At 44.1% G+C, this 17,694-nt stretch overlaps 1 protein-coding gene across 2 annotated transcripts in view; it reads right to left on the bottom strand.

The window, feature by feature from the left end:
- Positions 1–17,694, bottom strand: part of TRIM29 (tripartite motif containing 29) — a 45,294-nt gene that overhangs the window by 19,004 nt on the left and 8,596 nt on the right. For both annotated transcript variants that reach the window (XM_087703786.1, XM_087703787.1), the window contains exons 2-4: positions 7,582–7,677; positions 2,275–2,508; positions 1,294–1,492 (exon numbers count right to left, since the gene is read on the bottom strand). In XM_087703786.1, the coding sequence (XP_087559912.1) occupies positions 1,294–1,492; positions 2,275–2,508; positions 7,582–7,677 (529 nt within the window). The remainder of the gene's footprint in view (positions 1–1,293; positions 1,493–2,274; positions 2,509–7,581; positions 7,678–17,694) is intronic.

The raw sequence follows: 17,694 nt of genomic DNA, 5'->3' as shown, positions 1-17,694 counted from the left end.
TATCTTATCTATCTGTCTATCTTTCTTTCTACTATCTATATCTCTATTATCTCATCTCTCAACTATCTGTCTACCTATCTTTCTTTCTTTCTACTATCCATCTATCTCTATTATCTCAACTATCTATGTCTCATCTATCCGTCTATCTCTTTCTTTATCTATCTCTCATCTATCTATCTATCTATCTATCTATCTATCTATCTATCTATCTAGCTAGCTAGCTAGCTAGCTAGCTAGCTATCTATTATATCTATCTATATCTATCCATCTATCTATCTATCTATCTATCTATCTATCTATCTATCTATCTATCTATCTATATATTATATCTATCTATCTATCTGTCTGTCTGTCTGTCTGTCTATCTATCTATCTATCTATCTATCTATCTATCTATCTATCTATCTATCTATCTATCTATCTATCATCTACCTATCTATATATCTAACTGTATGTCTATCTATATTTATCATCTGTCTGTCTGTCATTTCTGCAGATGCACTGGGGTCTCCAAATCTCCATTGCTTAGGTGCATCTAAAGTCTAGAGAGAATTTTGGGACCTTTCTTTTGGCCAGCTAATAACTCAAGGTAGGTTTGATCAAAATCTTAACGAAAGAATCAGGGTGGAGGTTTCCACAGTGACTTTCAGCTAGTAATGGATCAAAGACTTTTTCAGCAAGTACAAGCGGTCTCCTCTCCTCTTCTTCCCAAATGAAAAGATGATAAAAATCAACCCTTGGCCATCTCCTCCCCTTGCCCTGGGCTAAGCATCTATCAAGATTCCTTATCCCTGTATCTGGAGGAATTCATTGTTTGTTCTCACTGCCCCTTACAAGGTGGTGAATGTTTATCTCCAATTTACAGATAAGTATCTCAAAAATGAGAGATCAAAATTGCATTCAGCATTTTTCTTCTTTTCCTAATTGTGATCTAGCGATTCTCAGGGTAGCAATCTGACTAAGAATTATGTTAAATGTTAGCTGGGATTATGAGTGATTGCACAACACAGGTAAAAGCAGAAAGACTCAGCAATAAAAGATTATTACTAGATCTACATTAAAAAAAAAACCAACTGATGTGATGCCACCCATGATATCATCCTCAAGCTTGCCTGAGGCGCTTTTAACTAGTACAAGTTCAACAATGTTCTCCTGGCTATGGGGAACAATGGATCAACATGGTACAGATGCTTCCTCCTGGATTTCACCATAACTACTTGCCCCTCCCAACCTGTGTGAACAAGGTGGCCCCTTTTCACAGTTGAATGGACATCCGCTCTCAGTTCCCCCTACCATTTTCCATGTGGTTCCTCTCAATGAAATTCCTGCTAAGGTCTGCCTTGCAGATTTTCTCAACGTGCCTCATGCATACATTCAGGAGGTCATCTCTGAGGATCCCCATTGCTGGACTCATGTTCTCTCCTTCAAGCAAGATGCTATATGTTGGCAGAGATGGAGGGATAACATAGCTTCTCATCATGGCTCCAAATTCCTGGGAAGAGAGAAGGGAGGAGAAGAGAGAAGAGAGGGGAGGGGAAGGGAAGAGGGAAGAGGGAAGAGGGGGGAAGGAGAGGGGGAGAAGAAAAAGGAGAAGGAGGAGAGGTGGTGTTGGTGATGGAGAGGAGGAGAAGGAGAAGGAGACATTTCCAATGTCAAGCTATATTGCAAAAACATAAGAGGCTGCCAATTTCAACACATACTTAATGGGATAGGTTTGCCTGAAATGCAAGCCAAATTAAATTCTTCCTTGGCTAATTAACGTTATTAAAGCTATCCCGGGTGGATCCTGCCCTACTGCCAGGCAGAGTAAACATGCATCCCCATTAATATGTATCAACAATTTTAATGGTAGGAGGGCAACATTGCTACCAGGTAAAAAAAACCAGACACATTGACATGGAAATAGAAGCTTTTCTTAGTCTAAGGCAGGGGTCAGAAACCCATGACTCTGGAGCCGCATGTGGCTCTTTCATCCCTCTGCTGTGGCTCCCTGTTGCCAGTTGGCTCTACAATTGATAGGGCTTTCGGTTAGGACAGAGGAAAAAGGATGCCATACTAGGAGGAGACTATGGTGGTGGTGGGGGGAAACCAGACTTCTGGTCAGCTCCAGAATTGAATGGGGGGGCTTCTGTTTGTGGCTCTTTGAGTGTTTAAGGTTGCCGACCCCTGGTCTAAGAAGATTGTGTCATGGAGTCAAGCCATTAGCAGTTGATCAGGCTGAAAGTCATGCTTGTTGATGGATGTTGTTGTCCCGAGCAACCGAGAAAACTGTACCTGTAGGAAGAGCACAGAGTCGCTGATTAGGCCAATCTGTTCCCTGGTTTCCTTGTCCTCCTGCAACAGTTTCACTCTGTCTTCCAGTTCCTCCACGATCTCCTTGATGTTCTCCACCGCCACCTTCTCCCGGTGATCCAGGCCAGCCTTGACCTCATCCCGCTGTTTCTCCATGTCACGGATCAGCTCTTTGAAATGCTGGTCTACCGTGGCTTTTTCGTTGGCAGTAAAATTCTAAAACGGAGACCGAAACCAAAAAGGGAGAAGAGAAAAGCCATTTTCCATTTTAAAAAAATCTGAAACAGGCATTGCACAGCAACTATTAATTTAAGATCTGCCTTTAGGACAGGGTTCTATGTTTTGAATAGGACGTGAACCTCTCTTTTTATGAAAAATCCTCGCTTGAGACCGAGGGATTTTAATCCTTTCTGAAAATTCTCACCATAAATCAAAGTCCCCGAAGACTTGGGGCATAATTCCCAGAGATCTCCAAAAGTAGCTTTCAAATTATAATTTCAAAGTATTCATACAGGAAAAGTTATTAAACACAGGGCCGGGGTGTAATCTTTAACTGGATGTAATCTTAATAGCAAATGACTGCAACTTCTTGGAATGTGGCTCTCAGATAAAAGAACATGTTAGCTTCTTTTTCCAGTAATAGGTTCACCAAAATTTCATTTCCATAGTCATGTATTTACCATGTTTCCCTGAAAATAAGACAGGGTCTTATTTTCTTTTGACCCCTGAAATAAACGGCCTTATTTTCGGGGAGCTTATTAATTATTTTCTCTCTTTTTTGGGGAAAAAGTTTTTTATTGTTTTAATTAAACAAAATATATAAAAAAAAGAATCATCTTTCATTGCATCTTGTAGAAAGCATGTCGATTGGTTACAAATAGTTTTTGTGCATTTCAACTACAATCATTACATACACTTCCTTCATATTGACTTATACAATTTACATCTGGAATCTTCATATATTCTACTACCATCAATGTATCACAATTCTCATTCAGCTAAAATTATTTGAACGTGCTTTTTTATCCAAAACCCTTTATATTTAAAAAACATAACTATCTACTGGCATTTATTAGCAATTTCAATAAACCTCCTGTAATATTATACTTTGTGACATATTCTAACAAAGAAATCAATTAATAAAATATCTGAACATTCCCCCCACTACTGCCAGCACATGTAGATCCCATTAAACATTATCCATTAACATTTCCTTGATGTTATTGTAATTAATTAAAAATTATTTACTATATATATATATATATCACATCTCCACTCATCAGACTCAAGAAAAATTTCATTTTTATATATAATCTAAACAAGAGCTTATTATTTCTGAGGTGCAGGAAGCAGCAAGCATGCTTACCTCATGGCTGCCGCTGTGTTGCAATATTTTGGGGGAGGGCTTATTTTCAGAGGAGGGCTTATTTTAGCAAATGTGCTCCAAAGCCCGATTGGGCTTATTATCTGGGGAGGTCTTATTTTCAGGGAAACAGGGTAAATATTGGATAAATAGAGAATCTAGAGGTGGTCGTTTCAATTTTGTCATTTTCACATTCTAGATCTATGATGGCACCTGAAACCATTTCTGAGAGCATGCAAGGCATTGCCCTGTCAGCTCCAATGTGCATTCATGTGCTGGCCAGCTGATTTTCGGCTGTTTTTCGCTGAAAAAAAATCACTGTTCTGGCTGCTTTCGTTGGAACAACCACTTCTGAGCAGCGTAGAATCCCAAGGAAGGTGAAATACAAAAAAGAAATCCAGTATTTAATACTACATATACTTAGAGCAACCAGGATTGCCTTTGCCCAGAAATGGAAAAATAAATTGAAAATGAAGATGAAATAATTATTTCATCTTCAAATGAAGATGAAATAATAAGAAAGATTATGGACTGTGCCAAAATGAATAAACTAACTAAAGAAATCCAGGGAAATGAAGAATCAGAATTCTACCAGCTATGGGATAAATGGTATAGGTGGATGGAGGAAAGAAATAAAAATCAATGAAAGAATATAACAAAACTCAAAAACAATAGTTATGCGTAAAATAAGAGGGTTTAAAATGGTGAAATCCAAATGAAACACAATAGAAGGGGAAATAATATAAGGTGAGCAGTATCAATTGATGATTGCTATTATAAAAAACAGGAAGTTCCTGTTTGTATTGCATTGTATAAATGTGGTGTACATCTAATTTGTGTGTTTGTGTGTAATTTACATGTTTGTTAATAAAAAAATAAAAATAAATAAAAAAAAGAATGCCAGGGAAGGAACTCTGCATTTTTAATTTTTTTAATTTGCCGAGCAAGGGGAAACCGCAGAAGTTGTCTGCCAAAATCATGCCACGACTTGCTGCCGAGTTCTAACTAATCCTCCCCTTGTGGCTTCCTCGTTCATTCGTAATGCTTCTCATCCCCCGTTCAAGTTGGGATAGGTTTCTGCTGAGAACTTTTTTTCTTCTGCTAAATTTCTCCCCCAAACGCAGACGGTTTCTTTGCGGTCCCAACAAGAAGTCCATATAGAGATGATGTTGTGAAATTCTGGGACCTATGTGTGGGTGTGAGTGAATTCAGGATTCTTAGGTATGTGGGTATCAGTGGTGGGTTTCAAATTTTTTTAGAACCTCTTCTGAAGGTGCGGCCTGCTTTGTGGGAGTGGCTTACCGGCCATGTGACTGGGTGGGAGTGGCTTGTCAGTCATGTGACTGGGTGGGCGTGGCCAACTTGTAAAATGTGGTGAAACTCACTTAACAACACTCTTGCTTAGCAACCAAAATGTTGGCTCAGAAACTCTGGCATTTGAAGCACATAAGTCTTAAAGCTGTCAAGTTACAAGACCCTTGTACCCCTAACCCTTTAGGGGGAAAAACCCCAGGGGTGTTCAAACTTGACAGCTTTAAGACCTGTGGACTCCAACTCCCAGAATTCCTCCTCCTGTCATGTTGGCTCAGGAACTCTGGCATTGAAGTGTGCCAGTCTTAAAGCTGTCAAGTTACAAGACCCTTGCACCCCTAACCCTTTAGAAAATAGCAATAGCAATAGCAATAGCAGTTAGACTTATATACCGCTTCATAGGGCTTTCAGCCCTCTCTAAGTGGTTTACAGAGTCAGCATATTGCCCCCAACAATCCGGGTCCTCATTTTACCCACCTCGGAAGGATGGAAGGCTGAGTCAACCTTGAGCCGGTGAGATTTGAACAGCCGAACTGCAGAACTGCAGTCAGCTGAAGTAGCCTGCAGTGCTGCATTTAACCACTGCGCCACCTCAGCTCAGGGATGTTCAAACTTGACAACTTTAAGACTTTAAGGTTTAGATAGGACTTTTAGAGGTGGGCGGGGTGATTGGTGAGCCAGCCAATCAGTGAGCGGCAGGCAGGGCCAGTGTGGTGCAGACAGGTGGGGAGAGAGAGCTGGATCCGGTTCTAAATGGCATGGTAGATTTGTGGAGCCTCTTCTATAGAAGAGGTCAGAACTGGCAGGAACCCACCCCTGGTGTGTATAGCCCCAGACTAGAGACTTCACTATTATAAAATTCACAGGAAATAATAGTAATAAGAGATCTGGATTAATTCTACTTTGGTTAGATCTCATTCCATGGAAAGAGGTATGTCCTGGGCACCACACCTTAAGAAGCATGTAGAAAACTGGAACAAGTTTGTCAAAGACCAACAATGACATCCCACCAAAAAGATTAAAGGATATGGAAACATAAAGAGAAGTATGAGTAGAGGGGAGATCAAACACCCGAAGAAGCAAAAGATTCAAATTTAATCTTCATTGTTCTGGGGTGAATCATTTGGAAAAATGGATTTCAGCTAAAGGGCAGCAAATTCTTACTTGGGGTGGGGAAAGCCTATCAAAAAAGTTATGGACCACAAAACCAGTTATATCCTGTTCCTACATGGGGAAAAGCCAACATGGCACAAATTAAAAAGTGATTGGTAGCATCTCTGCATGATGTCACTCGGGATCCATCACCTCTAGGGTGAAAGAGGAGACTAAGGAGTGAAGAAGTGGGCGTTTCCAACCAAGAGAAAATAACCCATGCCAAGTTCCATGGGGCTTCAGCACTGGGTCAAATAGACCTTGATGGAGCTGATGAGCAGAAAGCAGCATGTAGGAGATGACCAGGATAAACCCAAAGGAGGGGTCAAGCAATCAGTCATGAGTACCTTCGCTCCCACAAGAGATCTGAATCCCACCCTGAATTCCATGGATTTATCTACCGCCAATTTGCTTGGACTGTTAGTAGTTCGGATTCTTGTAGAGAGTTTACGCTTGCAATCAATCTTCATACTCATTTGAACTGCCTGGATTGTCTGATTTCCCTGGCACTTGACGCAGCATCATGAAATCCCCAAAGGACCATGTGGACGTAGGATGGGTGCCCAACCAACATGGGCCAAGGCTCAGTTGCCATGGACGATCTGATTGGTATCAAGCGAACTCGAAATGGGAAGCCAAGGGAAACCATGAGATGAGGATAAGGATGTTCGTCCCTCGTGTTCGAAGAGGACCTCATCAACTAACGGGTTGTGGGCTGTCCACGGTGTGTCCGCAGGTAGTTGGTAAGGCCTATGTTCTGCCACATGCCAGGACACCACATACACTGCAGTGGTGGGTTGCAAATCCCGTTCCAACCGGTACAGTTGGAATGGGGCCGGCAGCGTCCTCATGGACCCGTGCAGTGTGTGCATGGATTCAAGTGCCTCCATGATGCTCCAGCTGCTCCGCGGAGTGTCTCGCAGGTGCTGTATGCACCATGTGCCATGTACATGCACGGAAGCGCAAAAGCCTTTAAACTCCAGTAAGGAGCTCGGCCGGGCAGGTGGGCCCTCCGGAGCACCATACCGGGAGGGTATCCAATACTCCGGGCTGGCTCTGGTATGTGTGTACTGGGGCATACCCCCTGCAATCCACCACTGATACATTCCTATCTCGGGGGTGAAATTCAGCAGGTTCCGGAGAACCGGTAGCGGAAATTTTGACTGGGGAGGGAATGGAGATTTTGCAGTATCCTTCCCCTGCCATGCTCACCAATCTGCGCCCACAGAACCAGTAGTAAAAATAATATGAATCCCACCACTGCCCTAACGACCACGAGAAGACCGAAGAGCAGTGGTGGGATTCAAATAAATTAACAACCGGTTCTCTGCCCTAATGATTTCTTCCAACAACCAGTTCACCAAACTCCTCAGAACGTTAACAACCGGTTCTCCCGGAGTGGTGCGAACCGGCTGAATCCCACCACTGCCGAAGAGGAAGGACATTGGGGCCACCACACTCACCTTGATACGGTCTCTCTCCTTGTGCCACTTGTCCACTTCATCGTCAAGCTCCACGATCTTCAGCTGCAGCTGCTCTTTTTGCAAAGACAGTTCGGTCTAGAGGAGAAAGGAGAGAAGGAGAGGGATGAAACCACACAGCCCCAGTTAACTCTCCTATCTTTGGCCCCGAATCACAAGTGCCTCCAGCTATCGCTACTTGGCAGGTGCTGAGTTGGACTTGGAAACCACCCACGTTCCGATCATTCTCTGGTGGAGCCCAAAGCTCTGAGCTCCCCGAGCAAAGCTGTGAAGAATAAAGAGGCTTAGAAGCCATCAGATCTATATTTTTTTTATTAATCGCTTGGGAAGAAATGGGAGGGGGAGGAATGGACTTGTTCATCAAGAGGGGCAATGAGAAGTAGTAGATTTCAAAACCCCAGTTGTGCTTGAATCAAAGAACTGTGCCCAGGGTGCGCCTTTACAACTCAAATGCTTTCTTCGTGTAATTACGGGTGATGTCACCTTAATGTTGCAATTGATCGGGAGATGCCTTTGGTAGGAACAGGGTTGCAACAATGCTTGGGGATTTGGGCCTGGCGTGGGTTCAAGAGAAGGCAGAGGAGGGAAAGGGAGGCTGTTGTTGAGCTTGACCTCAATCCATCCATGCTCCTGCCCCTTCCCCGTTTTAAGGTGCGATGGGTTCCTTGGCAAGTCCATGAGCCAAGTGACAGTTTCCTAACACACGAAGGACCTTAGGAGAGAATATTTATGGCTCAGGGGTTGTTGAACTGTGGAGTCCCGGGAGCTCTCTGAGCTGGATTGTTTGTTTACAGACATTTCATGACCCAACTAGGGAACATCATCAGTGCCAGAAGGGAATGGGGTGAGCGGGGAGGAGGAGAAGGAGAAACGAGAAGGGAAAAAATGCTTTAAAAAGCTAAAAAAAATAACTTCCGATGAACAAATGGCTCACAGAGCTGCGCGATCATCGGAAATTTTTTTTTGACTACCAGTTCACGGAACCAATGACAATCGTCCCTACTGGTTTGTGCGAACCAATGCAAACCGGTAGCATTTCACCCCTGGATGTATACCCTGTTAACACTCAGTCCCATGTCAGTTCTATGTAGCGTATTTTTGGAGTATAAGATGCACCTTTTTCCCTCAAAAAAGAGGCTGATAATCTGGGTGCATCTTATACACTGAATACAGAATTTTTGGCCTCCTGAAACCCCACCCCTCTTTGCAAAAATGGCCATGCAGAGCCTCCAGAGTGCTCCTGAGGGCTGGGGAGGGCAAAAATGATAGAAAAACAGGACATTTTTTGCTCATTTTGACCCCCTAGTCCCCAGGAGCACTCTATAAGCCTCCTAAAAGCTATGTGTGCCCTTTTTTTGACAAAAATGGACCTGTTTTTGTGAAAAAAATGGGCCATTTTGGGGAGATCTGCAGAGTGCAAAAACTTTTTTTTTATTTGCCTCTTCAAAACCTTGGTGCGTCTTACAGTATACTCTGTTGCGTCTTATACTCCGAAAATTACGGTATTCACTTCCAAATGAACCCCTGGATTCACTGACAAGCCAACACGTTGCACCAACAAAGTTGATACAGTCCAGCATCCATTTCGAGCAGTGGTGGGTTGCTAATCCTGTTCCAACCGCTTTGGTTGGAACGGGGGCAGCGGCGTCCTCGTGCGTGCAATTCACGCATGCATCTTAGTGCCTGCGCGATGCTCCAGCTGCTCACGGAGAATTGCGCAGGCGCTGTATGTGCCATCCAGCTGCTTGTGGAGAATCACGCAGGTGCTGTATGTGCCATGTGCCTGCGTGGAAGCGCAGAAGCCTTCAAAGACCGGTAAGGAGCGCGGGTGGGCAGGTGGGCCCTTCGCCATTCCCGGAAGTTACTTACTTCTGGGTTCGCCGACCAACCAGTTCGTGGGGATCGCCGCGAACCGGTTGAAACCCACCCCTGATTTAGAGACACATGTAGTTGGTTCCTGAGGAGCTCAAATTGAATATCTGAAGGCCAACGATCGGCTTTGTTCATGATGTACAGAAATGCACTTTGTATAAAGGAGGAGGTGCCGTTTCGTATGCCATAGCTAATTAATTCATTAGCGCTCGGGCTTCACTTACGGCATTCACCTCCTCCATGCAAATCAGGCCTTCCAGCCTCAGGTAACATCCCAACTTTTGCTGAAGGAATGGATCAGGTTTTGCTTCAGCTGCACGGGTCCCCGAGGCTGCACCTGACCGCCCCCCAGGAACCACTCCAAAAGTTGCTTCATTGTAATTTTTAATTTGGCAGGAGAGGAAAAAGAGATGAAAGGCACGGAGGGTAATCATGTGAACTGTATGAAATTAACATAATTTAATTTGCATGGAAATTAAATTACAGGCCGCTTAATGCTGGGCCTTGACCGAGCTCCTGCTGGTAGCACCTTGTTTTCATAGTCTCCACCCATCCCTCTTCAGGTGGCCCAAGGCCCTTCAAAAGTTGGATCAGCTCAGGATGGGGACCTTTCCAGACTTCAGATCTCCAAGCCAAGCACCTTCTCTTTTCTATCTTGGATCAGACGATGCCTTGGCAGGAGCATAAAAGGCAATATTTGAAAGCTTCTCCCTTAAGATAGGGATGGGATGGGTTGAAAAAAAAAACGTTTCTCACTCATTTGGACGACTTGCAAAATTCGGCCTGCCTGAAGCAACCCTGACACCATTAATGAGAGTGCCTTTTCTCACATTTCTTGTCTGTTTGCAAAAATATATATATATCAAAATGCTTTTGTTGAGAGCTGGTGTATAGACTAATAGCTACTGTGTTTCCCTGAAAATAAGACAGAGCCTTGTTTTCTTTCGACCCCCGAAATAAGCACTTGGCCTTATTTTCGGGGAGGTCTTATTATTTTTGAGGTGCAAGAGGCAGTTGAGGAAGGAGGAGGGACTATATTTCAGGTTACAAGAAAGTCTCCTCTTCTTCCATGCTCCGTCACTGCACAAGCGGTTTGCACCCTGATTCCCATTAACAGTCAAAGCACTTGAATGACTTATCCTCTTATAGGAGGTGTGAAAGGCAAAATAATGCACAATAGGAGCACGCAGAGGAGACATTGCAACGGCTGGCATCCTTCCAATCTAGGCAGGAGTTTTAAAGAAAGGTTTGTTGAGCAGATTGTAACCATCCTGTTCTGGGGTGCCATAATGAGTTGGGGTTACTTACCCAACGTTATGACTTTGTCAGATGTGTGTGAGGTGGCAGGCTGAACCAAAGCAGGCCTCAAGCCTGAACCAAACTAGATTTGATTTGATTTGATTTAAAGTTTATTTATATGCCGCCCTTTTCCCTGGGGGGACTCAGGGCGGCTTACAACTTAAAAGGGGGGGGGGAGACAGACTTTTAACATATAAGACAAATACATAATTAAAACACAACATTCATACTATTCGGGCGGGTTGTAGTCTTAACACCAGGCCTGACGGGATAGCCAGGTTCTGAGGGCTGTGCGGAAGGTCTGGAGGGTGGTGAGGGTATGAATTTCCACAGGGAGATCGTTCCACAGGGTCGGAGCTGCTACCGAGAAGGCTCTCCTCCGCGTAGTTGCCAGTCGACATTGACCGGCAGATGGGACTCGGAGGAGGCCTAACCGGTGAGATCTAATAGGTCATGTGGAGGTAATTGGCAGGAGGCGGTCTCTCAAGTATCCAGATCCACTACCATAGAGTCTCGTGATATTAAGCTTTAACTGTTCATATATAGAAATTGCAAATGTTTGCTTTTAGGAAGTATGCACATGAAAACTGCTGAAGCAAAAGTCTCTATTTTAATGTATCTGCTGGGTTGACTGTAAAATCTGTCTGGAAAGACACAATTTACTTCCCCAAATGTGTGCTATAGTTGACCGTTGGCTGACTATGTATTATTACTTCCTGTAGACATAATATTGCTGTCACTCAGGGGCAAATCTTGAGGGGTGTATCCAAAACTAGCAGATGGCTTTATCTGAAAGCGATAAACTATATAAGGGATTTCCTGCCTGTCGCTCATTGTTCAGGCCATTTATTCTTTGCTATGAACCTGCGCAAATAAACTATTCCTTCCCTGAAGAGCTGGCTTGCGTGTCCTGTTTTTTCTACAACATGTGAACCAGCGAGGAAAAAAAAACCAGTGAAGCGCATAAGAAGAAGGGATTATTAAAAACTGTGCAAATAAATTGTGGACAGAATGGAAGTATTAATACAGGGTCTCCCTTCCAGCTAATCCTGACACTTTCCACGTGTAAAGAAAAAAAAACAGAAGGGACACCTGGGGGCCCTGTGAAGCTCCATGGAAGTCTAAACTTGGTCCTGATCATGTCGGGTGGAATCTCACTTTGATTCTGATGGCCTGCTCCAGGACTAAGAAATAATCTCTTCTAACTTCTGCTTCAGAAGGTAGAACTTCTACTGACTCCAGGGTCAGGCTTGTATAATGGATTAATTGGGGCAGTCTTAATTAGGGCTAAAGAGCCTTTTGTTGTGGGTGAAGAAGGAGACTGCAAAAGTTGGGTTGAAACTCAACATTAAGAAAACTAAGATCATGGAGGTAGTGACCAATTTTATTTCCCTGGGCTCCAAGATCACCGCAAATGGGGAATGCAGCTAAGAAACCAGAAGATGTTTGCTCCTGGCAACTCTAGACAGCATAGTAAAAAGCATAGACATCACAGCATAGTAAAAAGCATAGACAGTCAAGGTGATGGTTTTCCCAGTTGCAATGGATGGCTGTGAAGGTTGGACCATAAGGAAGGCTGAGAGCAAAAGAATGGAGGCCTTTGAACTCTGGTGCTGGAGAAGATTCCTGCGAGTCCCTTGGACTGCAAGGCCATCAAACCGGTCAGTCCTAGAGGAGATCAACCCTGACTGCTCTTTAGAAGGGCCAGTTCCAGAAGATGAAATTCAAATATTTTGGCCACATGTTGAGAAGGAAGGACTCCCTGGTGAAGAGCCTCATGCTGGGAACGATGGAGGCCAAAAGAAGGAGGAGATGGCAGAGAATGAGGTGGCTGGATGGAGTCACCAAAGCAGTTGGCGTGAACTTAAATGGACTCCAGAGGATGGTAGAGGACAGGAAGGCCTGGAGGAACATTGTCCATGCAGCCACGATGGATCAGACGCAACTAACAAGAACAACAAAAACTATGGCTGGAGGCACGCAGCAGGGAGATGGTGAAATGTACGCATGTTTTATTGGTGAGGCCTTGTGTCGTTCCAGTTTTAACAACTTTCTCCCAGGCCATCGTTCACAAATAATTCTTTCTGACCCAAGGACCTTCTCTTGGGAACATCTCCATAGAAAAGAAAGAGAGACAACACAGTTGGTGCCTTCTTTCATCACAATTCCACATAATGAAGATGTCTCTCTCTCCAATAGAGCTGTTGAAGTGATGAGATTGTCCTTCAGGTCCTTTCTTAATAATACTCATTTACCTGAAACTCTCTGGAGCACAATAACAACTCTCTTGGAAACCAAGCTCTTCAAATATCACAGAGTGGTTCCCCCTCCACCCTGGGTAGAACCACTCTTGAGTTGAACAAAAGTGCTCTCAAACCACTGCTCTCCTCCATCTGGGAAAGAAGTGTTACTCATCCTTCAAACACAAGCAATGTTCTCATTCACTCCCTTGATGTAATTACATATCATTTACACATTCAATATGCTCTGAACCCTAGCTTGGGAATGACACGGTGGATTTTCTGCAACTGCGTTGCTACAGGTTTCCGAACGGCCCAAAGATACACATGTTGGGGAGAAGACAGGAAGCATGAGGAGTGCCTGCACCGTCCCAGCATCTGCCTATTCTCAAGCTATCTTCAAGATCTATCTAGGGAAGGTTTTCCCAACCTTGGTGATTTCCAAGTCATATAACTGGATGCCTAGCCATTGCTGAGAATTTTGGAAGTTGAACTCTACTCACTTTCAATTTGCCAAGATTGCAAAACACTGATCTCTCATGTTTGAATGGGTGTGTCCAATGTTTACTCCGGAACAACCTTCTTCAACCTGGAATCTTTCTGTAGCATCAAAACGACCAATGACCATGACTTCTATCAGCACCCAAGGATTTGTCTCACCTGTAAGAGGTATATAGGTTCCATCCTAGGCTACAATTCTACATATCCAGTCTTGTTTGACGATTGGCTCTGTGGAGGTATCAACAATGTCCCTGCTTTTGAACGTCATTTACACACTGAAGTTGCACAGATTCAAGACGATGTAAAGGTAAAAGTTCCCCTCGCACATATGTGCTAATCGTTCCCATCTCTAGGGGATGGTGCTCATCTCCATTTCAAAGCTGAGAGCCAGCGCTGTCCGAAGACATCTCCTTGGTCATGTGGCCGGCATGACTAAACACCAAAGGCACACAGAATGCTGTTACCTTCCCACCAAAGGTGGTCCCTATTTTTCTACTTGCATTTTTACATGCTTTCGAACTGCTATTTTGGCAGAAACTCGGACAAGTCACGGGAGCTCACTCCGCTATGTGGTGCTAGGGATGCAAACCGCTGAGCTGCTGACCTTCTGATTAACAAGCTCAGCATCTTCGCCACTGAGCCACCATGTCCCTCAAGACGATGTAGGTTAGGGAAAATGAGCTTCCAAATAGTTGGGTTCCTACTTCAGAAGACCTATTGTGGAAACAGATTTGAAGCTTTGTCTCTGAAAGCTTAGGATGAATAGTTTCCCAGCTTCTTGGATTTCTCTCCTTCTCCATGGCGTCCTTTCACCTCTCCTGTCCTCCCTAGATGACCTGAGAAGAAGCTTTGCACAGAGTGGCTTGTTGTATGGTGTCTTTTTCTTATCCACTATAGACAACAAAGGTGAGAAGGGGGGGCGGGAAATGGGACCAGGCACCATTCAGTTGCCACATTGGACAAGCTTGTGTTTGTCCTAGGCAAAACACGTTGCAGAAGAAGACTAAGCAAATGGACCTTCTGCAGAAGGTTTAAGGCAGTGGTTCCCAAACTTGGCAACTTTAAGACTTGTGGACTTCAACTCCCAGAATTCTCCAGCCAGCAGAGCTGGCTGGAGAATTCTGGGAGTTGAAGTCCACAGAGCTGGCTGGAGAATTCTGGGAGTTGAAGTCCACAAGTCTTAAAGTTGCCAAGTGGGGAACCACTGGTTTAAGGGAATAGTTAGGAGTAAATCTCAAATAGCCCAGAAATGGCCATCTTCAAGAACTCCCTGTTAATTCATCCCTAGAAATAGAGAAGAGCAGCTGATTAAGAATCAGTCCAGCCATCTCAGTGAAACTTGGCCACAGTATCATATAATTAGATCTGGAATATATTAGGAGGGAGGACCAGCAAGGTTAGAAGTCAGTCAACGCTTTGATTAGTTAAACAGGCAGATCTGCTGCATGCAGAAACCAAGATTAGCCATCTGGACTGCCAGCCAATGCTTAGTGCTGGTTGGTGCTCAGAAAAGTTCTTGGTGTGCTCCCAAATGCCTGTAAGCTTTGCATGTGCCTTCTCCAGGCTGCCATGTTCCAGAACGGGGAAGATATATGAGCAGGCCTTGCAGGAGATTTCGGCAAGATCACGTGAGGTCCTCCTGAAACCCAAAGAGATGCAGAAAATGGCCGCCTTTGAAATTCCTCCCAGCAATTCACCGGGATTGAATTTCTTTCTAGCCAGATTCCCAGGGTGTGTTCACACAGCACCATCGTGGGAACTGGAGCTCCGTTCTTCTTGAGAACATCAGGTGACCTAGCCTTGGCATGCACGTCAGCTGTTGGCTTACCATTCTTCTAAAGACAAGGCAACACTCGGGGGTATAGTGTTGGTTCACAAGCTTTGGAGAGGGATCCTCCGTGGGTGAAGGACAAAGTAGGAGGTATCTGGCATGCCTATTTCACACAGGTTTTAACAGGTGTCTTCCTGAATAAGTGGCCTTTGAGCACAGAAGCAGCAAATAATATACAAGAGTGTAAGGAATCATAAAGAGGCAGCACCTCCAAGAAAATGAATGCTACTATTGTCACATATTTCATTTCTACCTTGATCAAGGCAAGAGACCAATAATTAATGGTGCATGAATGAATAGGTAAAAGTAAAGCTTCCCCACGCACATATGTGCTAGTCATTCCCAACTCTAGGGGGCGGTGCCATCTTCATTTCAAAGCTGAAGAGCCAGCGCTGTCCAAAGACCTCTCCATGATCATGAGGCCGGCATGACTCAATGCCGAAGGCGCACCAAACGCTGTTAGCTTCTCACCGAAAGTGGTCCCTATTTTTCTACTTGCATTTTTACGTGCTTTCGAGCTGCTAGGTTGGCAGAAGCTGGGACAAGTAAGGGGAGCTCACTCCGTTACGCAGCGCTGGGGATTCGAACTTCCAAACTGCCAACCTTTCTGATCGACAAGCTCAGCGTCTTGGCCACTGAGCCGCCACGTCCCTTCCATTCCATGAATGAATTTCCTGAAGGAATGAATGGAGGTAAAAAAGTTGTCTAAAAGCCAAATCTTTCCATATCATTTTCAGATATTCCGAAATGGGATGAAATCATCATTGGAGCCACTATAAACGTTCCGGCATTCTACGGCATCTTATTTTCAAAATAAGATGGAAATGAAAATATTTTTCTGTTAGTTTTGGATTTTTTTCCCCTTCTAAGCATTGCTTTGAAGCTCAGTTTTCTGTTTTCTTAGTTGCTCTAAAATATTGCACTTAGCTTCAGATTTCTGCTCTGCTGGATTCTCTAATGGGTGTGTGTGTGTGTGTGTGTGTGTGTGTGTGTGTGTGTGTGTAGTTTTGTAGGAACCATTTCAGCCTCTTAAATTGAGGAAGGAGGAAAAACAAGGAAATCTAATATTAGAGGTTTTCATCACTACAAGGAACTTGTTTTCCGGAAAACTGATGTCTCCCAATTTACAACTCGAAACCATTTCGCCCCAAAAGTAGTTTGCACTAAAAACAACCTATTGTTCACCAGGTGTGTTTGCTGGGAAAACGTACAATTCTAACTGCTGTGAGGATTGTAACTAAATTCAGAGATATTAGAAAGGATGAATAAGGACCAAATGGGACATTACCAAGGTGGAGGGGGGGGGGGAATCCAACTCCTGGCCTAGTTCAAGAGTGTGGAATATATCAAAGAGATTGGAGATAAGTCGGCCAAATTGAAATCCTATTGACTTGACATGTCACACTAAGCCATGTTTGATTAATTTTGGTTTATGGACCTCACAACCGTTGGTTACGCAATAGATTAAGCGGCTTACAAATGTGTGAGCAGGCCCAGGATTTAATTCAGCCATCCCATGATCCTGTTTGTTTTAACCATGGCTTGTTCAACAGGCATTCATACATTTAGCAATAGCAATAGCACTTATTAGATTTATATACTGCTTTACAGCCCTCTCTAAGTGGTTTACAGAGTCAGCCTCAATTTGGGTCTTCATTTTGCCGACCTTGGGAGGATGGAAGGCTGAGTCAACCTTGAGCCTGGTGAGATTTGAACTGCTGAATTGCAGGCGGCCGGCAGTCAGCAGAAGTAGGCTGCAGTACTGCACTCTAGCCACTGCGCCACCATTGGCTCATTTCATATAACTGTTCTATTATGTAGACCATTTAGATTCATTTTAATGCTTTTTTCCCCCCTGAAATGGCAAAAAAGCACTTGCAATAAGTAAATGACCTATAAAAGTATTTGGTTCAATAAATGTGTCTGGAGAAACCACAGGGAGTGCAAATAACGGCATTTGTCTATGGGCAGCTTAGCATACGATGCGAGTCCATAAGTCATGGGAATTGTCATCCTCATACCAATGAGCACAATTTAGCCCCATGTGGCTTAGTCAACAAAGCCATCATGGACCCACTTCATCCACGTCCCCAAGCCAGAAATGCGTGACCCGTCAAATGCGCGCTCGACAAAACCGCGGCGACAAAACCGCGGTGACAAAACCGCGGCGACAAAACCGTGACGTTGAAAGCGCTCCCACAAAAGAGCGCCGACAAAACCACACCCACAAAACCGCAATTAGGGTTAAGGTAAGGGTTAGGGTTAGGGTTAGGGTAAGGGTAAGGGTTAGGGTTAGGGTTAGGGTTAGGGTTAGGGTTAGGGTTAGGGTTAGGGTTAGGGTTAGGGTTAGGG

The sequence above is a fragment of the Thamnophis sirtalis genome, unplaced genomic scaffold, assembly GCF_051295495.1.
Source record: "Thamnophis sirtalis isolate CommonGarterSnake01/CBP01778 unplaced genomic scaffold, rThaSir2_p1.2 scaffold_2, whole genome shotgun sequence".
In the NCBI taxonomy this organism is placed as follows: Eukaryota; Metazoa; Chordata; class Lepidosauria; order Squamata; family Natricidae; genus Thamnophis; species Thamnophis sirtalis.
Note: the sequence above shows the minus strand (reverse complement) of the source record. Positions and strands in the feature narration are given on the sequence as shown.